This window comes from Salmo salar, chromosome 11 (assembly GCF_965601325.2).
Source record: "Salmo salar chromosome 11, fSalSal1, whole genome shotgun sequence".
In the NCBI taxonomy this organism is placed as follows: domain Eukaryota; kingdom Metazoa; phylum Chordata; class Actinopteri; order Salmoniformes; family Salmonidae; genus Salmo; species Salmo salar.
The window spans coordinates 115,628,665-115,652,956 of NC_138301.1; the positions used below are offsets into that span (position 1 = coordinate 115,628,665).

A 24,292-nucleotide genomic window follows, 5' to 3' on the forward strand; every position below is an offset into this window, starting at 1 on the left:
ACACAACCAGCGCCAAGCCATTGTCATTAGCTACCACAGCCACAAAGTCATAAACCCCGCCCATTTTCTACAATTTCTCTTCTTAAAATCTGATTTCCAACCTAACCTCCACCTCACTTTTAACCGTATGCCTAAAAATAAATAAATGAAGAGCAAATTTGTTGTTTTTCATGAATTTTTACAATACAGACAATTTTGACTTTGTGTGTGTGCTATCTAGTGGAAAGTTATGACAAGCCCCCAACCGGAAACACAACGTTTCGACCCCGAAAGAGCGGTGCACATGGAAACACACTGGGGACCCGAGTTGATGAATGAATTAAGTTCAGATGGATTATTGTAATCATATTCATCTCTAAATTGGATAGAATACGCTCTTTACTGAGGTAGGTTAAAATATTAGCAGGATTTGAGGTCTAGCGTTTTTTCAAACTGCTAGTTAGCATTGCATTGCTAACAACTAGCAAAAATCGCACCACGTTATAGCTAACGTTACTATTTTTTTCACAGCAACATTAAATCCCATTCCCTGCATTGTCATATCAACTGTGTTACGGACATTAGTATGAACGATTATGGGTGTATAACGTTTAGCAATTCATTTAGCTAACTTCGCTAGATATCCGAACGTAATGCCAACGTTTTGCTGCGTGCGTGTACTTTGCCAATGTACAGTCTTGTCAGCGTGACAATTGTTATCTTTGACTAACTAATTGACCAGTATCTGCGTAAGACCCCTCTGACTCCCAGAAAGCTCCGATTCAAACTCCTATTCACTAGCTCTGCAAGCGTTATAATGTCAAAATGCGTTCATTAAATTTCGCTGAGAAACTACCTTCATTTACTCCCGTTATGGCCGGTATATACTTCCACAAAAGGTGTAAGTAAATCGGTCCAATAAAAATATTAGCTCATATACCTTTTCAGTATATCCTCTTACTAAAATATATTTTCAAATCAATTGGTCCTGATTAAGCATGATCAACAGTACAACTATAAAACTCGAATAACCAAAATAACTTCGCTCATTGGTTTATTATTATTATAACGCCTATGAATCGGAGCATTCTGGACTTTAGAGGTCCCTAACGCAAAGATACTGGTTGAACTAGGTAACTACTCATATAACCATATATTCTACCCCTGAAAGACAGTGTTTAGCTACACTAATCTTCAGTTCTGCTGGCTAGAATAGGGCTGTGTAGTCAATAGTGTGCACATCTGAATAAATATGGTAGTCAATTGCAGGTGTCTTTGTCAGTAGGCCGGTGTTCCATTGGATGACATGGGTTCATTCTCCGACCCTTCTTCTTTAGATACACACATCTGTTGGTAACATGATACTACTCACTGTACCTAACATATTCTGCTTTGTTGTTGTCCCTCCCCCATAGCCTACCATGCTGAGGTGGTGAGACTGGGTGGTCACAGTGATATGGTAATGTAAAGTGAATGAAGCAGGACTCTGACAGTACTGGCCACAACAACAAGAAACAGCAGTGGTTTGCCTGTGATGAGTGGCGACGGCACTGGTTTGGGGGCCCCTGGCCCGCTAGCAGGGTATTGGGAAAAAGTCAGTTGAACTCGTATTGTCTTCCTCTCACTTACTGTCACTTGTGCAAAGCTATTTTGGGTCTGAGAGATGCTGTCTGATTGGGAAGGCTGAATCCTCTTATATCCCAAATCAAAATTCAAAATAGAGAAACTCAACAAAACAAAGAAACGGAAACTTTGGTTTGAAAAGGCGAAAGGTTTTGATCTGTTGTGTGGGTGTTTTTGAGGGTTAGATTGATTGACATGCTGCCTGGTACAATGCAAAACTTAAATATGATTCTCATATCGACTGGATTGATACTCCACTGTACTATATGACACTGAGACACTCTGATTTTAAATTATACTGTGTACGATACTCTGATGGCACTCAATTATATTTTGACGATACCATTATCGTGGTATTTTTTTTCCCCCGATGCATTAAATGAAAACACAAAGCAGGCTATACTCTTTGGTCCTTTAAAAACCTGCTGTATGTAAGAAATTGTGTGCTGTATCTTGGAAAATAAATGTGTCTCTGGATGACAACATATCTGTTTACAACATTATGCCTGTCTTCATAAAGAAGTAAATTCTGCTTAGTTTTTTGTCTTCTGGCTAAGATACTAACGAGTATCATGATACTGGTCATACTCTGTACTCAATGATACTGTACAATACTCTGTGTAATTACTGTATGTGGTCTCTCCATTGACCAGGTTACCCTCCCCTACTGATATCTATCAGGGGTATTAACATGTTTTGTGATTGGTCCCTGCAGATCCAGGAACGCTCAGCTTTGTTGGAGACCTGTCCATGGTGTGCTGCTAAAGGACAGTCTCTGGCCCTGCGCTCCTACAGGATCAACTTCCAGGAGTTCATCACTCTCTGCACTGACCCACAGGTAGGGTAATGTTAACACACACACATGCGCTCACTTACACAGATGTGCACGTATACACGTGCACACAATCAGCACAACGTCAACAAAAAAACAGGTGTTTCACAAAGCAGGATCAATGGGGGAATCCTAAACTGTCTGAACAAGACACCAGTTTTAGTAGTTTCCTAGAGAAACTGGGTTTGCTCTGTTGTTCGCCATAGTGGCAGTATTATGAGAGAGTCAAGTTATGGATGAATTCTGTGTTACTGTCAGTAGTAAATGCAGTCAAACTGTGCTGAAGTATCCTTTCACCCTGCTACTTTATAGTGTGAGTGTTGTCCTCTAGTGGTTTCCTGGTCCCCTTCCTTCAATGCAAGAGTGAAAACAAGTAGTAGTGTCAAGAAACAATATGAAGCCAATGTGAAGTTTGAACTTCCCCAGACAGTTACTCATCATTTATTCATTCAGCCTCGCCTCTTGCCAGGCCATTGTAAATAAGAATTGACTTACCTGTTTTAAATAAATAAATAAATCAAAGTAACTTCTCCCCTACAGTGCCTGTTTCCCTTGGTCTCTCGTCCTTTGGAGGATGTCCTGGCCAGCCTCGTACCTCCTCTACCCCAAACTCAGACAGGGAGCAAGAGGAAGAGTCCCTGCGGGTTGGAGAATGGAGACCCTGTACCTTCCCCCAAACGTGCACAATCGGTGGAGTCAGAAGTGGCCGAGGACGCCGTATCACCGAGTGGAGCTCTATCAGTCAGCGGCATCACCAACAAACTCAATGGGGAAGAAGAGTGCTTTAATGGGAAGAAGGAGAGAATCAGCCAATCAGAACACACCAACATGGATGTGGTGGATAAAACCCTCAAACACACACTTCCTGAGACTGAGAGGGGAGGGGCCAACGGATACCACAAGGATTCTGGTTGGTCGATGCCAGAAGAAATGGACCAGGAACTCCTAGAAGAGGAACAAGATGGTGTCTTTCTCCCAGGGGAGGGTACACCTACTTTAGACAAGGGTTTTCCTCTCCAAAAGATGGTACCAGTCTTACAGGTGGCCGTTTCTGTTGTAGAGCCTACTGTAGAGTCTGAAGGTGCACCAAAGGAGGTTCTCTCTACTTTACAGGAGGCTGTATTTGCCCTAGACAATACTTTATCTGCCCCGCAAGTATCCATTTCTGTCCCAGAGGAGATTTCACGTCCCTTACATGTGGCCGTTTCTGCCTCAACGTCTGCCCCAGAGAAACCCTTGGCCAAGGCTGCCTTAGTGGAGGTTGTCCCTACCTTAGAGGACACAGTCTCTCTCTTAGAGGCTCTGACTGCCCCAGGTCTCTCTGGCTTAAAGAACGATGAGGAAGAGGAGTGTTTAATCAAGGAGGAAGAAGTGGCTTTGGAGGATGTCCCTGCCTCAGAAGAGGTTGAGAAGGCTCTGCCTGCCTTGGTGGAGGCTGTCCTTGCTTTAGAGAAAGATGAGGTGGCTACACCTGCCTTGATGGATAATGAGTACGGAGAGGAGGATCTGCCTGTCTTTGACAAGGAAGAGGAGGAAGAGTGCCCCCCAGAGGTGATGTGTAGGCCCTGTAGTGTGGACCTCAGTCAGAGCAAAGTGCCTGTTGAAGTTCATGATGATGATGATGGTTCTATCAAAGTTAGAAGAAGAGCTCAGAACACCCGGCAACTAATCAGTAGCGAGGACGAGATGACCGGCGCAACCATGGAAACAGACCGGGAAGGAAGCGTCACTGAGGAAGTGGAAGTCGTGCCATCACCGCCAAAAAAGAAAATGGGCCGACCGAGAAAGACTCCTATTATTAAATACACGCAGGAAGTGGTGCCCAACTTTGACCCGGAAGTGATCTCGACTGAGGAGTTTGTTCCGCTTCCCGGGCCTCACCTATTCTGGAGGAATGAGAATAGTCTGTGTTGGCTGGACACCTTGCTGGTAGCGCTGGTCCACCTTCGCACCCTGAGGGACAGACGGCCCACCAAGAGGCCCACTGTAGGTCAACCTGTCTGGGACCTGTGTGAGAGGTACAACCGGGCCTGTGGTCTCATCACAGCCTACCAACACACTGGCGCAGGTGGGTGGACTTATCTATTTAGTAAGGTTTATTTGAATTGATGTACAACATTGGCAGCTAAGAGCTGAATATTTATTTTGAAAGGGGAAGAATGTATCTGCACACTATCCCTTTGATACAATACATGTATTGATTGAATTAACCCTCTACAGACTTAGCCCTGTCTAAGCCTGGTCGCGGCGGGGTTGGACTAAGCTATATGGAATTGTTTTAACAAGGTCATACCAAAGATAATTTATCTATTTGATTTAGAAATGTAAGACTCTTTGAAGTATAATCTTTTTAAATTAATACATTTTTGGCCTTTCTGCTATTAGCCCATACAAAGTAATTGCATAAAATATTCACTACATGGATAAACAGATAGTCCCCCAAAAAATCTAAAGTACGTGTCTGTCCTATATTTGAGAGATATAAAAAAGAACAGGAAAAATGTGTCTTTTTTTTTTTTACATCTATTTAGCCATCAAAATTATGAAATAACACATGGAATCATGTAGTAACCACAAAAGTGTTAAACAAATTAAAATATATTTGAGATTATTCAAAGTAGCCACCTTTTGCCTTGATGACAGCTTTGCACACTCTTGGCATTCTCTCAACCAGCTTCATGAGGAATGCTTTTCCAACAGTCTTGTGCTGAGCACTTGTTGGCTGCTTTTCCTTCACTCTGCTGTCCAACTCCTCCCAAACCATCTCAATTGGGTTGAGGTCATGCGATTGTGGAGGCCAGGTCATCTGATACAGCAGTCCATCACTCTCCCTCTTGGTCAAATAGCCCTTACACAGCCTGGAGGTGTGTTTTGGGTCATTGTCCTGTTGAAAAACAAATGATAGTCCCACTAAGCGCATACCAGATGGGATGGCATATCCCTGCAGAATGCTGTGGTAGGCATGCTGGTTAAGTGTGCCTTGAATTTTAAATAAATCACAGACAGTATCACCAGCAAAGCACCATCACACCTCCTCCTCCATGCTTCACGGTGGGAACCACACATGCGGAGATCATCCATTCACCTACTTTGCGTCTCACAAAGACACGGTGGTTGGAACCATTAATCTCACATTTGGACTCATCAGATCAAAGGACAGATTTCCACCGGTCTAATGTCCATTGCTCGTGTTTCTTGGCCCAAGCACGTCTCTTCTTCTTATTGGTGTCCTTTAGTAGTGGTTTCTTTGCAGCAATTTGACCATGAAGGCCTGATTCACGGCGTTTCCTCTGAAGAGTTAATGTTGAGATGTCTTTTAATTGAACTCTGTGAAGCATTTATGTGGGCTGCAATTTCTGAGGCTGGTAACTCTAATGAACTTATCCTCTGCAGCAGAGGTAATACTGGGTCTTCCTTTCCTGTGGCGGTCCTATTGAGAGCCAGTTTCATCATAGCGCTTGATGGTTTTTGCGATTGCACTTGAAGAAATCTTCAAAGTTCTTGACATTTTCCATATTGAATGACCTTCATGTCTCAAACTAGTTATGCACTATCATTTCTTTTTGCTTATTTGAGCTGTTCTTGACATAATATGGACTTGGTCTTTTAGCAAATAGGGCTATCTTCTGTATACCCCCCACCTTATCACAACACAACTGATTGGCTCAAACACATTAAGAAGGAAAGAAATTCCACAAATTCACTTTTAACAAGGCTCACCTGTTAATTGAAATGCAGTCCAGGTGACTACCTCATGAAGCTGATTGAGAGAATGCCAGGAGTGTGCAAAGCTGTCATCGAGGTAAAGGGTCGCTACTTTGAAGAATCTCAAATGTGAAATGTTTTGATTTGTTTAACACTTTTTTTTGGTTAATACATTATTCCATATGCATTATTTCATAGTTTTGAAGCCTTCACTATTCTACAATGTAGAAAATAGTACAAAATAAAGAAACCCTTGAATTAGTAGATCAAAATGGATAACACCATCTTCATTAGTCTCTCATTTTGTAAGAAGACTGACTTTTAAAATTGTATTTTTTTATTTTTTTTAAGGGATTGTCTCATGGTCTGACAGTCACCGCTCTAGCTATGTCTCCTTTCCTCACAGATACGGAAGTGCGACATCGGCGGATTCGGTGGATTGAGATGCATCCCATGCAAATAAAACCCATCTCTAGCTTAAACGGACTGATTTTTGGGGGGATAAAAAAATGCTAGTTAAATTTCCACGGGGGTGTGGACATGAGCAACGTTTCGTCAGCAAGCTGCCTTCAGCAGGGCTTCTTGTGTATTAATCTATTACCTAATCCTAAATACATGTTTACTTACACCTGTTTGTGTTTGTCTCCCTCATCTCTCTCCAGACAGTGTTGTCAGAGTGCCCTCTGCGGTGTTACAGAGGGTCCAAACTGAGATGCATGCCATCAGGATGTCCATCTTTAAACTGCTGGAGCCTCTGCTGAAATGTAAACTGGGTAAGAACCTGGCTGGGGGCCTTCTAAGTGGCACGGTGGTCTAAGGCACTGAATCGCAGTGCTAGCTGTGCCACTAGAGATTCTGGGTTTGAGTCCAGGCCCTGTCGCAGCCGGCCGCGACCGGGAGACCCATGGGATGGCGCACAATTGGCCCAGCATTGTCCGGGTTAGGGGAGGGTTTGGCAGACAGGGATGTCCTTGTCCCATCGCGCACTAGCGACTCCTGTGGCTGGCTGGGCACAGTGCATGCTGACACCGTCGCCAGGTGTACGGTGTTTCCTCTGACACATTGGTGTGGCTGGCTTCCAGCTTAAGTGGGCATTGTGTCAAGAAGCAGTGCGGGTTGGTTGGGTTATGTTTCGGAGGACGCACGACTCTCAACCTTCGTCTATCCCGAGTCCGTCCGGGAGTTGCAGCGATGAGACAAGACTGTAACTACCAATTGTACCCCACGAAAAGGGGTACAATAAAACAAATAAAACATTTTTTTTTTAAAAAGCAGGAACCTGGCTGGGAATCATAGAGGTGATTGGTTATGACTCTCAGCAGTTCATAGATCAACCAACATGTGTGAAAGCTAGAGTTGTTTTGGATAAGAGCATCTGCAAAATGACTCAAATGTGTAATAGGCTGTTTCTGCATGTGACCCTGCTCTTACCTACTTAGTCTAAAGTTGTCTAAATTAATATACAGTGCCTTCAGAAAGTATTCATACCCCTTGACTTATTCCACATTTTGTTGTTGCAGCCTAAATTCAAAATGAATCAAGTTTATTATTATTTTTTTGTGCAAATATATTACATTAAATGGAGAAATATCTCATTTACATAAGTATTCACACCCCTGAGTTAATACTATATTGAAGGACATTTGGCAGCGATTACAACTGTAAGTCTGTCTGGGTAAGTCTCTAAGAGCTTTCCACACCTGGATTGTGCAACTTCTGCGCATTATTCTTTAAAACATGATTTGAGCTCTGTCAAATAGGTTGTTGATCAATGTTAGACAACCAGTTTCAGGTCTTGCCATAGATTTTCAAATAGATTTAAGTCAAAACTGGAACTCGGCCACTCAGGAACATTCACTGTCCTCTTGGTAAGCAACTCCAGTGTAGATTTGACCTTGTGTTTTAGTTTATTGTCCTGCTGAAAGGTGAAATCCTCTCCCAGTGTCTGGTGGAAAGGAGACTGAAACAGGTTTTCCTCTAGGGTTATGCCTGTGCTTAGCTCTTCTGTTTCTTTTATTTTTTAATCTTGTAAAACTCCCCAGTTCATAATGATTACAAGCGTACCCATAATACAAACATTCCACCTTCTCAACCATCTCTTACCTTCAGAACTAACACAAACATTCCTCTTTCTCAACCATCTCTTACCTTCAGAACTAACACAAACATTCCTCCTTCTCAACCATCTCTTACCTTCAGAACTAACACAAACATTCCTCCTTCTCAACCATCTCTTACCTTCAGAACTAACACAAACATTCCTCCTTCTCAACCATCTCTTACCTTCAGAACTAACACAAACATTCCTCCTTCTCAACCATCTCTTACCTTCAGAACTAACACAAACATTCCTCCTTCTCAACCATCTCTTACCTTCAGAACTAACAAACATTCCACCTTCTCAACCGTCTCTTACCTTCAGAACTAACACAAACATTCCACCTTCTCAACCATCTCTTACCTTCAGAACTAACAAACATTCCAGCTTCTCAACTGTCTCTTACCTTCAGAACTAACAAACATTCCACCTTCTCAACTGTCTCTTACCTTCAGAACTAACACAAACATTCCTCCTTCTCAACCATCTCTTACCTTCAGAACTAACAAACATTCCACCTTCTCAACTGTCTCTTACCTTCAGAACTAACAAACATTCCACCTTCTCAACTGTCTCTTACCTTCAGAACTAACAAACATTCCACCTTCTCAACCGTCTCTTACCTTCAGAACTAACACAAACATTCCACCTTCTCAACCATCTCTTACCTTCAGAACTAACACAAACATTCCACCTTCTCAACCATCTCTTACCTTCAGAACTAACACAAACATTCCTCCTTCTCAACCATCTCTTACCTTCAGAACTAACACAAACATTCCTCCTTCTCAACCATCTCTTACCTTCAGAACTAACACAAACATTCCTCCTTCTCAACCATCTCTTACCTTCAGAACTAACACAAACATTCCTCCTTCTCAACCATCTCTTACCTTCAGAACTAACACAAACATTCCACCTTCTCAACTGTCTCTTACCTTCAGAACTAACAGAAACATTCCACCTTCTCAACTGTCTCTTACCTTCAGAACTAACAAACATTCCTCCTTCTCAACCATCTCTTACCTTCAGAACTAACACAAACATTCCACAATTGATTCAAAATTGACCTGATTTTACTTTGTGAGCTGACCCTGATTTTTATTTTTTGTTGATTATTGACCTCACCCTGACCCCTGCTGTCTCCTCTCCTGCAGGTCAGAATGAGACACCGGTGTTTGCCCTGCCCCTCCTCCTCAGGGCTGACTCCTGGGCAGAACCTCTCTTCCAGCAAGCATATGAGTGGCAGTTTGAGTGTACCTCAACAACTTGTCAACATGCCACCAACACCAAGTAAGAACCATCTTGAACTTTTAGGGCCAGTTTTCTAGACATAAATATATAACCTAGTCTTGGACTAAGAAGCACTTTCAATGGTGAATCTTCATCTCTCTCTCTCTGTGATTTAGTGATCAATGTCATTATTAATCATTATCCTAGAAGATCTGTGTTTGACAACTGTTAACAATGTCCTTTAGTTTTCATAAGAAGCCTTGTAGTTCCACTACAATACTGTAGACTGTAATATTAACCTAATGATCAATACTGTAGACTGTAATATTAACCTAATGGTCAATACTGTCGACTGTGTAATATTAACCTAATGGTCAGTACTGTAGACTGTAATATTAACCTAATGGTCAGTACTGTAGACTGTAATATTAACCTAATGGTCAGTACTGTAGAATCGGTCATATTAACCTAATGGTCAGTACTGTAGAATCGGTCATATTAACCTAATGGTCAGTCAGGTGAGAGAGCATATTTCTAAGTGTCTTGTCCTCGCTCGCTCGCTCTCTCACCTACCTTCAGTAGACCTGGCTTGTAACAGCACAACGTGCTGCTGGGATAGGCATGGAAATGGGAAGAAAGAGGAAATGAGAGAAGTGAAATTAATATAATCAACATGGTGATTGTGCTGGAGGAACGTCCAGTCTTCTGCCCTGAGGATGTCTCTAAAGAGGAAAGAATAGGAAAATGAGTCATGAATGAAAACAAACGTTTACTCATCTAATTCCTTCCTCTAGTTTGGGGATTAGTCATATTATGGCTCATTGAGAATCTTGGACCAGTACAAGTTTACCAATATAGACAGTGAAGCAGGTATTGGGCAACATTTTAGCAGTGCAAAGAGCCAACAATACTGTGAACCTATTGGTCTAATTAAGACTCTTCAAAGAACTTGGCCCAGTAGCTACAATACAGATGGTGAAAAGGGTAGCGATTTAGTCTGTTGAAACGAATCCGTTATTTACTGGAGTGGCTGGTAGCCTAGCGGTTAAGAGCGTTGGACCAGTAACTGAAAATTTGCTGGTTTGAATCCCAGAGCCGACTAGGTAAAAATGTTCTGTTCCGTTGAGCAAGGCACTTAAACCTAATTGCTCCTGTAAGTTGTTCTGGATCAGAGCGTCTACTAAATGACAAATGTAAATCTCATTTAATATTTCCTGTAGTTTTTGGTTAGTTTCTTTTGAAGAGCTTGGCTCGGTACAAGTTTACCAGATGATGAAACGAGTAGATATTATTTGTTGAAACCTTCATCTCCTATATTCCTGTGTGAATTAAAATGTAATTGGTTTAGATGGCTTATAATTTTTACGTGAGATGAAAACTATAAACAAAAAGACTCATTCCCATACCGGGAGTCGAACCCGGGCCGCCTGGGTGAAAACCAGGAATCCTAACCGCTAGACTATATGGGAAGCTGTCTGTCTGTATTTGAATTGGGCTTTTGAATGGTACAAGAACAATGAGGTAATGTTAACAGAAAGGGAGTGTACAAGGACATTTTGGAAAATAATTTGTATAAAACAAATAAAGGGGAAAACTGACTCACTCAACTGGATCAAAAGGTCTGTGTGTCTTTTATTTACTATCAAATGTATTTTTCTTTCAGATGTAAGAAGACCCTCACCACTTTCACCAAGGTGCTTTCTGATTGGCACCCTCTCAACGCAGCCCACCATTCACGTTGCAGCAAGTGTAATAAGAGGAAGCAGACCAGGATGTTGGTGCTGGAGAGGTGAGGGTGCAACCTCTAACCTTTCATACCTGGGGTGGCTCTCAAACAGGGTTGGGGTCAATTCAGTTTTTTTAATTCAGGAAGTGAATGAAATTGAAATTCTGTTTACGAGTTGAGAAGTCATAGAAAACAATGGGCAACTTCCTATTCAGTGGAGGAGTAGAACTGAATTGACCCCAACCCTGATCTTAAGTGGATTCCGCTCCGGAGATTTCCAGGACCTTGTCTCTTTACCTACTCATTCCGGGCAGATGGAGGAAAGGAGATGAGTAGTGGAAGCCACTGTAGACTATTGAGATGGGGCCGTGTAGTGATATTGTAGACGATTGAGATGGGGCCGTCTAGTTAATATTGTAGATGATTGAGATGGGGCCGTGTAGTGATATTGTTGACGATTGAGATGGGGCTGTGTAGTTAATATTGTAGATGATTGAGATGGGGCCGTGTAGTTAATATTGTAGACGATTGAGATGGGGCCGTGTAGTTAATATTGTAGATGATTGAGATGGGGCCGTGTAGTTAATATTGTAGATGATTGAGATGGGGCCGTGTAGTTAATATTGTAGACGATTGAGATTGGGCCGTGTAGTTAATATTGTAGATGATTGAGATGGGGCCGTGTAGTTGATGTATGACGCCACCTGGTGGCCATGTTGGAACACCACCACATTAATTCTTCCGACAACAGCTGACTGGCTACCGGAAAGAACATGATAACAGTACCTAAAAATATTTGATTCATCAGTATTTGGCTGCTCTAACATGGCAGGAAAGACAACGGGGGAAAAAATATGTTTATGGATTCCCCGCAATCATGAAACACCATTGCTGACACCAAGGAGATAAGACTCCAGAACTGTCAGAAAAGCGAAGAAACCTTTTTGCCTGTCAAGACCTGAACCCAGACAACTGTCAGTACAGGGTCTGCTACGATCATTTCATCACTGGTAAGTCAAGTCTGATCAATTTCGAGTTTAGTTTAGCCCTTATGCTAACCAGGTGTTAACAACAACACTGTTAGACAAAATTAGCTAGCAAGATAGCTTGTAGTCTAGCTATTAGCATGTGTTGCGTGAGTTTAACGTTTTAGGGAAGCAATTTTTGCACCATAAAAAAATGCACCTTTATGTAACATATGCATTTATCATCGCATTTGCAGACTAATGTAAGTCTAGTATTCTTAATGTGATGAGTAGATTGGATGATGATAATTTAGGCTATTAATAAGTGGGTAGTGGCATAGGCCTATAGGCTATTCTAGAGACCTTTTTGTCCTTTTGCATGGGGAGAAATGTGGGCCTTTGAAAAACATTTTATAGACTTCTAAAATGACTGGAGACATTAGCAGAATCTTTTTTTTAATACGATGGTAGTCTTGGCCTACTCTGCTGACACGGACAGCAGATGAATGAAAACGACCTTGTCTAGAATGTAACCATATAACCTAGGCCTATGAAAAGGGGTCATGGCTAGAAGGGATCCAGCTATTGGCAAATGAATGTCAAGTAAAAAAAAATCTTGCATTTTAACTTATCCTTACCTTACCCTAATAATTATCCTAACCTGCTATGTTAATTATCCTAGCCTGCAACGTAAATTCTCCTAAATTGCTACGAAAAGTCAAATGACGTTAATTTGACAGAAGTCAGATCCCTTCTAGCGATGACCATGAAAAGAGGAAACAAATTGTACAATATAAGGCCCTTATAGCCTGGAGGAGGACATTTATTGTCCAATGACCCAGTGATCATTTGTAGAGAACTTGATTCATAAGTAGAGGTAAAATGTATGGACATTACAGCATAGGACACATGCCTCACTGGGATATGACAACCTGTTGTGTTGACTAATGTTCTAGCCCAACAATATATTGAATATTTATATGACACTAAAACACCTGAACCAATTAAACACAACCAAACAATTATGAGCCCTGATGGTATTGGTGACTTAAAGAAGTGATATTCTAATTCTAAGTAATATTCTCATTTGTTTATGTACTGTAGGTTCACCAGCTGACCTCTGTCAAGACACCGATGTCGACTGGATCCCCCCTGTGAAGATGGGCAATTATGCAGCAGCATCAGTTTCCCCCCTGTGAAGATGAGCAATGCTGCAGCAGCATCAGTTTCCCCCCTGTGAAGTTGAGCAATTATGCAGCAGCATCAGTTTCCCCCCTGTGAAGATGAGCAATTATGCAGCAGCATCAGTTTCCCCCCGTGAAGATGAGCAATTATGCAGCAGTATCAGTTTCCCCCCTGTGAAGATGAGCAATGCTGCAGCAGCATCAGTTTCCCCCCTGTGAAGATGAGCAATTATGCAGCAGCATCAGTTTCCCCCCTGTGAAGATGAGCAATTATGCAGCAGCATTAGTTTCCCCCCTGTGAAGATGAGCAATGCTGCAGCAGCATCAGTTTCCCCCTGTGAAGATGAGCAATTATGCAGCAGCATCAGTTCCCCCCCCCCCCCCCCCGTGAAAATGAGCAATGCTGCAGCAGCCTCGGTTTCCCCTCTGTGAAGATGAGCAATGCTGCAGCAGCATCAGTTTCCCCCCTGTGAAGATGAGCAATGCTGCAGCAGCATCAGTTTCCCCCTGTAAAGATGTATAAATGCTGCAGCATTGCTCTTCTTTGTCCTTTTCCAGATATGAAAGCAGACATCCTTCAGTTAGACACATTGGTTGTCAAATGCTCTACTTTGGTCAATCTGAATGATTATGTTGTGCCATTTGAGTAGAGAGCACCTTGTCATGACAAAATAAACCGTAATGAATATATACAACGTAATTTGAAACAACATGTTAAATACTAATGTTTATGATATTGTTAACATACTGTATTTTAATATATAGTTGTATAGGTGATATTAGAAGTATATTGTGTGTCATCTCTTCTTCCACCCCATTTTAATAAAATGTATTTCTTATAGCCCAACTATTGTCTTTCTTTTTACAATTTAAACACATTTAGCATAGACAATGTAATTGTTGTGGTAGTCTTAGGCAAACCATCTTCATTATCACAGTGGCACCTCCAAGTGCCTCTCAGACCTTCCGGGAGACAAGTATCTGGCATTAAACTTGGTGGTAGAGGTAGTGTGTTTGAAGGTAAGGATCCCATCTCCTTCTACCAGACATTTCACCACCTAGATTACAAGGGTTGGATTTGCACTAAACAATGTCATGTCAGCACAAGGCATGTACAACATCTGGTGGTGTATTAGCCTCACAATGTATTTGGAAAGGATTCAGACTTCTTGACTTTATCCACATTTTGTCACGTTACAGCCTTATTCTAAAATGGCTTAAATTGGATGTTTTCCTCATCAATCTACACACAATACCGCATAATGACATCACAATACCCCATAATGACATCACAATACCCCATAATGACATCACAATACCCCATAATGACAAAGTGAAAACAGGTTTTTAGAAATGTTTGCACATTTATAAAAAAAACAAAAACACCTTATTTATATAAGTATTCAGACCCTTTTGCTATGAGACTAAAAATTGAGATCAGGTGCATCCTGTTTCCATTGATCATCCTTGAGATGTTTCTACAACTTGATTGAAGTCCACCTGTGGTAAATTCAATTGATTGGACATGATTTGGAAAGGCACACACCTGTCTATATAAGGTCCAAAAGTTGACACTGCATGTCAGAGTAAAAACCAAGTCATGAGGTCAAAGGAATTGTCCGTAGAGCTCTGAGACAGGATTGTGTCGAGGAACAGATCTGGAGACGGGTACCAAAACATTTCTGCAGCATTGAAGGTCCCCAAGAACACAATGGCCTCAATCATTCTTAAATGGAAGAAGTTTGGAACCACCAAGACTCTTCCTAGAGCTGGCCGCCCGGGCAAACTGAACAATCAGGGGAGAAGGGCCTTGGTCAGGGAGGTGACCAAGAACCTGATGGTCACTCTGACAGAGCTCCAGAGTTCCTCTGTGGAGATGGGAGAATCTTCCAGAAGGACAACCCTCTCTGCAGCACTCCACCAATCAGACCTTTATGGTAGAGTGGCCAGACGGAAGCCACTCCTCAGTAAAAGGTACATGACAGCCCACTTGGAGTTTGCCAAAAGGCACCTAAAGGACTCTCAGACCATGAGAAACAAGATTCTCTGGTCTGATGAAACCAAGATTGAATTCTTTGGCCTGAATGCCAAGCGTGAAGTCTGGATGAAACCTGGCACCATCCCTATGGTGAAGCATGGTGGTGTCAGCCATCATGCTGTGGGGATGTTTTTCAAAGGCAGAGACTGGAAGACGAGTCAGGATCGAGGGAAAGATGAACGGAGCAAAGTACAGTGATCCTTGATGAAAACCTGCCCCAGAGCACTCAGGACCTCAGACTGGGGCGAAGGTTCACCTTCCAACAAGACAATGACCCTAAGCACACAGCCAAGACAACGCAGGAGTGGTTTCGGGACAAGTCTCTGAATGTTCTTGAGTGGCCCAGCCAGAGCCCGGACTTGAACCTGATCGAACATCTCTGGAGAGACCTGAAAATAACTGTGCAGCGACACTCCCCAGCCAACCTGACAGAGCTTGAGAGGATCTGCGGAGAAGAATGGGAGAAACTACAGGTGTGCCGAGCTTGTAGCGTCATACTCAAGGATGTAATCGCTGCCAAAGGTGCTTCAACAAAGTACTGAGTAAAAGGTCTGAATACTTATGTAAATGTGATATTTCAGTTTATCCATTTTTGAAGAACGCTGTAACGTAAAATGTGGAAAAAGTCAAGGGCTCTGAATACTTTCTGAATGTACTGTACATTGTTGACTGGTATAATTTTTTTCTTGAGGGCATATAGCTCAACAATATGTAAATAATGTTAATCAATAATGCTTCAGATGGACAATGTCAAGGGGTGCATTGCAAATGCCAACAAGGCAGCGTTTCCCAAATTCGGTCCTTGGGACCCAAATCGATGCACATTTCGTTTTTTTGTCGTAACACTACACAGCTGATTCAAATCTTGATGATTACTTGATTATTTAAATCAGCTGTGTAGTGCTTGGGCAAAAATCTAAATGCGCGTACCCGAGGACCGAGTTTGGGAAACCCTGCCATAAAGCTAATGCCATCACACTGTAGGCCAGTGGTTCCCACTCCGGTCCTCGAGAACCCCCAATAGTACACAGTGTTATTGTAGCCCCGGACAAGCACACCTGATTCAACTTGTCAACTAATCATCAGGCTGCAACAAAAATGGCTGGTAACCACTGCTGTAGGCCTATGGTTACATTGGCGTTGCCATTATCAGCTGCAAAATGGGTTCACGTGGCTGATATCCTGAAAAATCCTGAAATAATACTAATTGTAAAGCTTACAACTGAACAAAAGGTTGTTAATGTTAATTTGAGAATATAATACACAAATTAGACAGATTCCCTTTTGCAGGATTGTGAGCTGTGATGAATCAACATTGACACTAGTTCATCTTGAAGAAAAGTTTTAACTTAACATTTAAAACAAGTTTACACTTCACTTCAAAAAATCAACACTATTTCATATAATTTCAAAGTGTGAACGTAAGCTAACTCATATGTAAAAGCTAGACGTGTTAGTAACAAGTAGGCTATTATTAATAAAGCATAACTTCAGGTGAACAAAGAACATGTAAATACCAGAAGGGGCCAACATTGCTCCACTGATCCCTGATCTACTGTCTGAGAGGACTTCTATTCCAGCCCAGCAATAGCACACTTCATTTTGGTAAATTGAATCATGTGTTTTAGTGCTGGGCTGGAACAGAAGCCTGCACGCCCAGCAGGGTTGGCCTGCTCCAGTTGTAGTAGGTTTCTACATTGTGTGTGACTTTTTTAAAATGTATTTTTCTTCACTAAATATGCCAACATAAGTACACATATAATCCATGGTATACAAGGATGTACCCTTATTCTCTTGGGACATTATTTAGGACCTCTTCATCTGCAGACAGGGTTTTACAGCTCTCTGTATCGGAGGACAGAATACATCACATAGAAACAGGCTACATTCTACTCAAATTAGACAGCACTAAATATTATGTTGCTATATCTCATAGTTTTTCTTGCTAGGGACTGGAACTGGGGAATCTTTCCATAATGTCCACCCACAAAGGTACCTGCCCTATCCAGAGTAGCCTACTCCCCCTTCTCTGACAGCTGGAACTGCTAGCTAATCCTTTCACATGTTTCCATGGCTGTGCTAGCTAGCTAGCTACAAATGCATTTTCAGTTACAAAAATAAATATATCAAGATGGGTAGCTAACTAGCTAATATGAAAATCAGCTAGTGAACATTACGTTAGCTCATTTGAGTTAGCCTGCAGCTATCATTTTCAAAATATATTTACTTACTTGAATAGGTTCTCCCACTGCCTCCGTTTTCTTGGTCCTTAGAAAAACGAAATAATGGGCAATCTTCCCGACGTTTACGGTGATGGCAAAACGCAGCCAGTCATGTGGACGATTGGAGGACTTCCACCAGACTTGCTGGTCTTCCAACATGGCGCCTGGTGCGGTTGCTAGGTGATTTGTGAAGCAACTGCAAGTGTTCTATTTTCTTGGTTTTCCTTTTTCATGTTTTCTGTTGCAGATTGTTGTTCTGTTACCAGTCGGTGCAGATGGAGGACAGGAAATGAGTAGAGGATTTATCATCCAACGATCGAGACACCATGTTGTAGATAATGTCTTGCTTTCTCTATCTCTGTTTCCTGAGGCTCATATCTATTCTCTGTTCCTCCAGGGTGTCTCCTGTGTTTGTGCTGCACTTTGTAGAAGGTCTTCCTGACAACGACCTCTGTGTGTACTCCTTCACCTTCCAGCAGCAGAAATACTCCGTCACCACAGTCATACAGTATGACCAGCAACTCAAGCACTTTGTCACCTGGATACGCAGACCTGACGGTCAGTGTGACTTTGTCATTTAGTTCAGTATAACTTTATTTGTCCCTTCAGGGGCAGTTGACTGTCATTTCATTAGTAAAGTTTTTTTGTTGTTTACTGGTCAACAAGTTCAGTTGTGTTATTTTTAAATATATACGTCAGGATTATCAACTTCCCCAGAGTCAGATGAACTCGTGGATACCATTTTTATTTTACATTTACATTTTAGTCATTTAGCAGACGCTCTTATCCAGAGCGACTTACAGTAGTGAATGCATACTTTTCATAATAATAAAAAAAAATAAACAAAATAAATTGTACTGGCCCCCCGTGGGAATCGAACCCACAACACTGGCGTTGCACACACCATGCTGGTGTTGCAAACACCATGCTCTACCAACTGAGCCACAAACTTCAAACTGTCTCTGCGGACAGTTTGAAGGAAATTGCTAACTAGTGTTAGCGCAATGACTGGAAGTCTATGGTAACTACTAGCATGCTTGTAGATTGCTAGTTAGCATTGGCTCTCGAAACTACCTCTTAACTTCCTTCGTACTGGATGCAAGGACATAAAAATGGTATCTATGAGTTCATCTGACTCTGGAAGTAGATAAAGGGCTTAATTGCCAAAATCTCAAAGTATCCCTTTTAAGAATGCTATATATATAGCTTATTCATACCTCCATTATCAATGGATAGAAACAATTCTATTTCATAACTGAAAAGTGATGTCAGTCTCTGTCTAATCATGTCTAGCATTTATAAAGTGCCAGTCAGTAGGTCTCTCTACATTGTGTTGGGGGTAACTCTTTAAAAGAGATGGACAGCACACCAAAAATACCTTCAATAATCCATTTAGTATTCACAAGGATTCAGCACCTTCCTTCTATTGAGGAATGATCAGAGTGAGCATGTTATCCATTTCTCTGTGACTGTAGTAACTCTCCCACCAGTGTATAGAACCCATTCCTCTGTGACTGTAGTAACTCTCCCCGTCCACCACCAGTCTATAGAACCCATTCCTCTGTGACTGTAGTAACTCTCCCCGTCCACCACCAGTCTATAGAACCCATTCCTCTGTGACTGTAGTAACTCTCCCCGTCCACCACCAGTGTATAGAACCCATTCCTCTGTGACAGTAGTAACTCTCCCCGTCCACCACCAGTCTATAGAACCCATTCCTCTGTGACTGTAGTAACTCTCCCCGTCCACCACCAGTGTATAGAACCCATTCCTCTGTGACTGTAGTAACTCTCCCCGTCCACCACCAGTGTATAGAACCCATTCCTCTGTGACTGTAGTAACTCTCCCCGTCCACCACCAGTCTATAGAACCCATTCCTCTGTGACAGTAGTAACTCTCCCCGTCCACCACCAGTCTATAGAACCCATTCCTCTGTGACTGTAGTAACTCTCCCCGTCCACCACCAGTCTATAGAACCCATTCCTCTGTGACTGTAGTAACTCTCCCCGTCCACCACCAGTGTATAGAACCCATTCCTCTGTGACTGTAGTAACTCTCCCCGTCCACCACCAGTCTATAGAACCCATTCCTCTGTGACTGTAGTAACTCTCCCCGTCCACCACCAGTGTATAGAACCCATTCCTCACTCTTCTCTCTTGCTGTTCTCCCCACAGGATCGTGGTTGGAGTTTGACGATCTGAAGCACCCTAACTGTGTCTCCCACACCCAGCTGGTGGTCCCTCCTAGAGAAATCCATGTTGTCTTCTGGGAGTTGAAGACCGACAGACCGGACAACCCACAGACACCCTGCTCTCCCCCTGTATCCCTGACAAGCACTTTACTGATACTCAAAGAACTGCAGAAACCTCCCTTAGCCAAACTCTTTGTCAACAATGAATCTCAAGACATCTCTCAGACGGTCTCTGATGATGCGGACACTGACATGGACACCACCATAACTGCTGGCTATATTGATAACGATATGGACACAACATTAACAAATAACGTTAACTCTCCCATCGCCATCGGTTCCACCAGTGTGCTTCATAGCGTACCGGTTCAGTCCTGTTACCACAACCTCTCTCTCCCCCTCCTTCATAACGACACAGCCATTGTCGAGGCACTGACGGTGTCTGACGATACCGACAACGACATCATGGACACCACGGTAACCACCGGTAACGCTGGTAACTCGTCTATCAGTAGCACCACACTGCTCGACACCTTCGAGGGCCTCTCCCACGATGACATTGTCACCCTGACACTCGTAGAGGTCAAAGTTGACTCTGATGGGAGGCCGTTGGACGACAACAATGTCTCCCTGGCTCCCAGGCAAAATGGAGACCTCAGTCCTCCTCTACCTGCTCCTACACCTGAGACTGAGAACCCCGCACCTGCCCATGAAATGCCCCCTGAAACAGATGTTGTCGTCATCAAAAGGCCATCGTCCCCTGATACTGCCAGTGGGTTTCTCCTTGACAGCAGTGACGGTCCTTCTGAGCCCAACTCTGAAAAGCCCACTCCTCCTAGTCCTCCCAAGCTCAGAAGGGGCAGAAGAACCAGCAATAAAGCGAAAATTATGGCATCCAACAATCCAGTTGCAGCAGCTAAGGTGGTCACAACAACACCACCAAGAACAGCTACACCAATGGCACTTCCTGGAAACTGGGGTGGAATAATCCTGCCCTCAGTTGTATCTATGATGTCACCATCATATGTGGAACCCAGCACCCTAGCACCAGAGGCCTCTACTCCTCCCCCGCCCCACTCCAAACCCGCTGCTACCTCCACCTCTCTGCAGAGCAAACCTGGCCTTCCTCCACCCCCGGACCCCAACTCTCGCTGGTCCTACCTGCTTAGCCTCCATCCCACCTCCATCCCCAATCCCCCAAGAACCCAGAGACCAACCAGTCATTTCAACCACTCAACGCCCAACCGGTTCCAGCAGCTTTCACAGAGCTGGCAGGTCCCAAGGATGGCTCCCCCCAACCCAGACGCCAGGCTAAAGAAGCCTCCACCTCTACCCAAACCCAAACTAAGTAAGGGGGACATCGAGGCCCTGCCGGTGAAGGCTGCCGAGATGTACGGAGGGTTCCAGGCCAGAAGCAGGATCGTAAATATAAACATAAACAGCCCCTCCAAGACTTCACCTCCCACCCAGCTTATTTCTCAAAGAACTGACCCGCAAAATGACGCCTGGAAGATACCAAGTCAACCTGCTGCCCTCGTCTCGCGAAAACCCCTTATCAACCACACCACTTCAGCAGTGCCTATTGTGACCTCACTTCCTCCCTCTCCAGGAGTCACGGAGATCCCTAAAATCTCTTCCTCCAGGAAACACAGCCCCGGTGGTCTGGTCAGTGAGACCGATGCCCTCAGGTACAAGCTGCTGAAGAAGCTGAAAGCCAAGAAGAAGAAACTAGAGAAGCTGAATCAGATGCTGGGTTACCAGGGGGGTGCGGGAGGACGGGGGGAAGTAACCTGCACACCAGACATCACTGATCGGAGTCCCTCCCACACCGTGAGCTCTAGTACCTCTGTCTACGACAGCCCCGCATACGACCAGTTCTTTGCCGACCTTCTGTCGCCGGCGACGACCGCCAGCAACTTATCACCGGACAGCACGGGCTTCCTGGAGATGCTGACCACCAATGGACAAGAAGGGGGCGGGGACTTGGCGTGTGGAGGGGATGGTATTAGTGGAGCCTCACAGGTGGTGACACCTGTGATCTTGCATCCGGCCAATCACGTTGTAGTAGTGCCACAACCTGGTCTAGCCGAGCCAATCACGACCTCTGGTGAGAACTTCCTGGAAGAGTTCATATCAGGGTCGGCCAATCAGCAGACGGAGATGGAGACTGATACCCTCAGTGCTCTCGACCTGTTCTTTTAGGCTCGTTAACTACAGGTTTAGGATCTGCTAACAACTCTTACCCAACCCCTAAGCTTAAACGTTAGGGGAAATGCAAAGCTTACCTCAGATCAGTGGCTAAGGCTACATCTGAAATGGCATGCTAATCCCTATATAGAGCCTCTGGTCAAATGTAGCACCATGGAGATCCTATTAAATTAAACTATTCTAATTCCAAATTATATGAGTAGTGCACTATATAGGGAGTAGGGTGCCATTTTGGATGCATGCAGGCAGTTTCTAGGAGAAACTACATGCTACTTACTATTCCTTTCAGTCGGGAGAATATGTGTGTGTGTGCTTGGCATCAATGGGTTGTTCTGTTCTGGATAGCATGTGTTACATGAAGCGGAATCAAGCAGCCATTTTAAAGGGAGAGTTCACCTAAATTACAAAGTGACATATTGGTTTTCTTACCCTGGAAGCAGTCTATGGACAATATATGATAGCAATCCATGCTTTGGTTTAGTTTCCCTGGCACTGTTTCCACATGCTAACGTTTTAGCATTTGTGGTACAAATCCCATTCAAGTCATGGGACTGATTTATTATTTTCTACGCATCCTGTTCAAATCATATTTAAGTGACTTTCTTAAGATTCACAATCAATTTTAGCTCATTTTGGTTAGGACAGGATGCATGAAAAATGCTAATATCGGTGCCATGAATGGGATTTCTGATACAAATGCTAAAACGTTAGCATATGGAAACAATGGCACTGAAACTTAACCAAAGCATGGATTGCTGTCATCCATAGATTGCTTACAGGGTAAGGAAACCAATGCGCCATTTTGTAATTTGGGTGAACTATTCCTGTAACTCTGGTAAGCACTCGGATATCGCTCATGTATTTTTTGGGGGTTTACCAAGAATGTTGAAGTTGAACATGGAGTAATGTTAGTACTCACTGAGGGTTTGTCCTAAATGGCACCCTATTCCCTACATAGTGCCCTACTTTTGACTAGGGTCTATAGGGATCTGGTCAAAAGTAATGTACTTTTTTAAGGTAATAGGGTGCCATTTGTGATGGAAACATAGTACTTACAGGTTCTGAGGCTTTAAGGGAGATTAAAAATGTAGGTTGTTTCAGAGTATTCTGGGAAGTTAATAGACCCAATTATTTGATCTTTGTGGAGGAGGGAAAAAACTCCTGAAGATGACATATGCTGTTTTTGTTTGCCTTTTTTTATTTTCGTTTGTCTGAATTACTTGAAAACTAGGATAAAAAGCCTGACGTCTGGGATAAAAATATGTTTGTGTTTTAAAGGGTGGTTCGAACTCTTATCTTTTGAATGTATTTTTTGTAATAAAAAGTGTGACAGAGTTCAAAAATGTTGTACCGAATCAGATACTGTATGTAATTCTAATAAAATCTTATTTACATGGATACACATGTTTTGGGGGGTATATAAGTAAGCCTTGTCTGAGCCAGAATCTAATAATTGTTTTTGTGTTAGCGTGAGTCTGCGTGATGTACCTCTTGGACAGAACGCTTGTCGGTCTTACCCCCCCCCCCCAAAACCATCCCCTTATTTATTTGTGTATAGTAGGCAGTGGAAAACACTGTGACTCCTTGTAGCAAATCAATCATGAGGCAAAATGCTCCATATTGACAATTTCTAGAATCTAGAAGAAATAGTTTTTGGGGAGAGTTGTGAGAATGAACTAGACTGGTCCCAGATATGTATGTGCTATCATGCGAACTCCTGTGGCATGATGGCACAACAGAAAGGTAGTGATACCCAGGCTAAGAATCATCAGCAACCTGCAGGAAAGTATACATCATTTACTAAACTAAAATGAAGGGAACGATATGAAAATGTGGTGATGTAGCTTTGTAGTTGTGGTCTCATTACAGGGTGATAAATTGTACTGAATATACATCGTTTGGTAAGTAGTTCCACCAACACCTATTTACTTGTAATACAATTTCACTAGTAGTGACGCTACAAATAGCATAATTTACTTCGCCATAGCATGCTCTTCGATAGTGGTAATACGCCCCCTAGTGGAGAATATTTGAAAGAGCATGTCCATTTACCCAACCTCGGTTTTTCAATATTCTACCAAAGATGGTAGATAAATAAGAGGGTTTTTTTTTTCTCAAGGTTCCTGTATGTGTAAGTTGGCGTTACCTCTTTTGCGTGAGCATGCTTTTCCTCGTGAGCTCACTGTTCCTCCATAATATCTGGCATACTCATGCAAAAGAGGAATTCAGCTTAAGCCCCACCCTCTTCAACATATATATATATATATATATATATATATATATATATA

At 42.9% G+C, this 24,292-nt stretch overlaps 1 protein-coding gene, 1 long non-coding RNA gene and 1 other non-coding gene across 5 annotated transcripts; 2 read left to right on the top strand and 1 right to left on the bottom strand.

Annotated features, from left to right (window-relative positions):
* The first annotated feature begins 234 nt into the window (after positions 1-234).
* Positions 235-23,402, top strand: uspl1 (ubiquitin specific peptidase like 1). 3 transcript variants are annotated; one of them, XM_014129719.3, is made up of 9 exons: positions 235-386; positions 1,395-1,573; positions 2,318-2,440; positions 2,975-4,502; positions 6,802-6,912; positions 9,395-9,530; positions 11,134-11,259; positions 18,003-18,163; positions 19,780-23,402. In XM_014129719.3, exons 2-9 carry the CDS (start codon positions 1,514-1,516, stop codon positions 21,996-21,998), a joined length of 4,464 nt encoding a protein of 1,487 aa, XP_013985194.2. In that variant the 5' UTR covers positions 235-386; positions 1,395-1,513; the 3' UTR covers positions 21,999-23,402. The 3 variants fall into 3 exon arrangements, with proteins under 3 accessions (XP_013985194.2, XP_013985196.2, XP_045546136.2); XM_014129721.3 differs by having other exon boundaries at positions 239-386; positions 1,395-1,438; XM_045690180.2 differs by having other exon boundaries at positions 239-1,573.
* On the bottom strand, positions 10,868-10,939 carry trnae-uuc (transfer RNA glutamic acid (anticodon UUC)). The gene has a single exon. It is a non-coding gene; the product is annotated as a tRNA-Glu (tRNA).
* Positions 11,269-15,851, top strand: LOC145859273 (uncharacterized). The gene is made up of 2 exons (XR_014379497.1): positions 11,269-12,206; positions 13,266-15,851. It is a non-coding gene; the product is annotated as an uncharacterized LOC145859273 (long non-coding RNA).
* Positions 23,403-24,292: the final 890 nt, after the last annotated feature.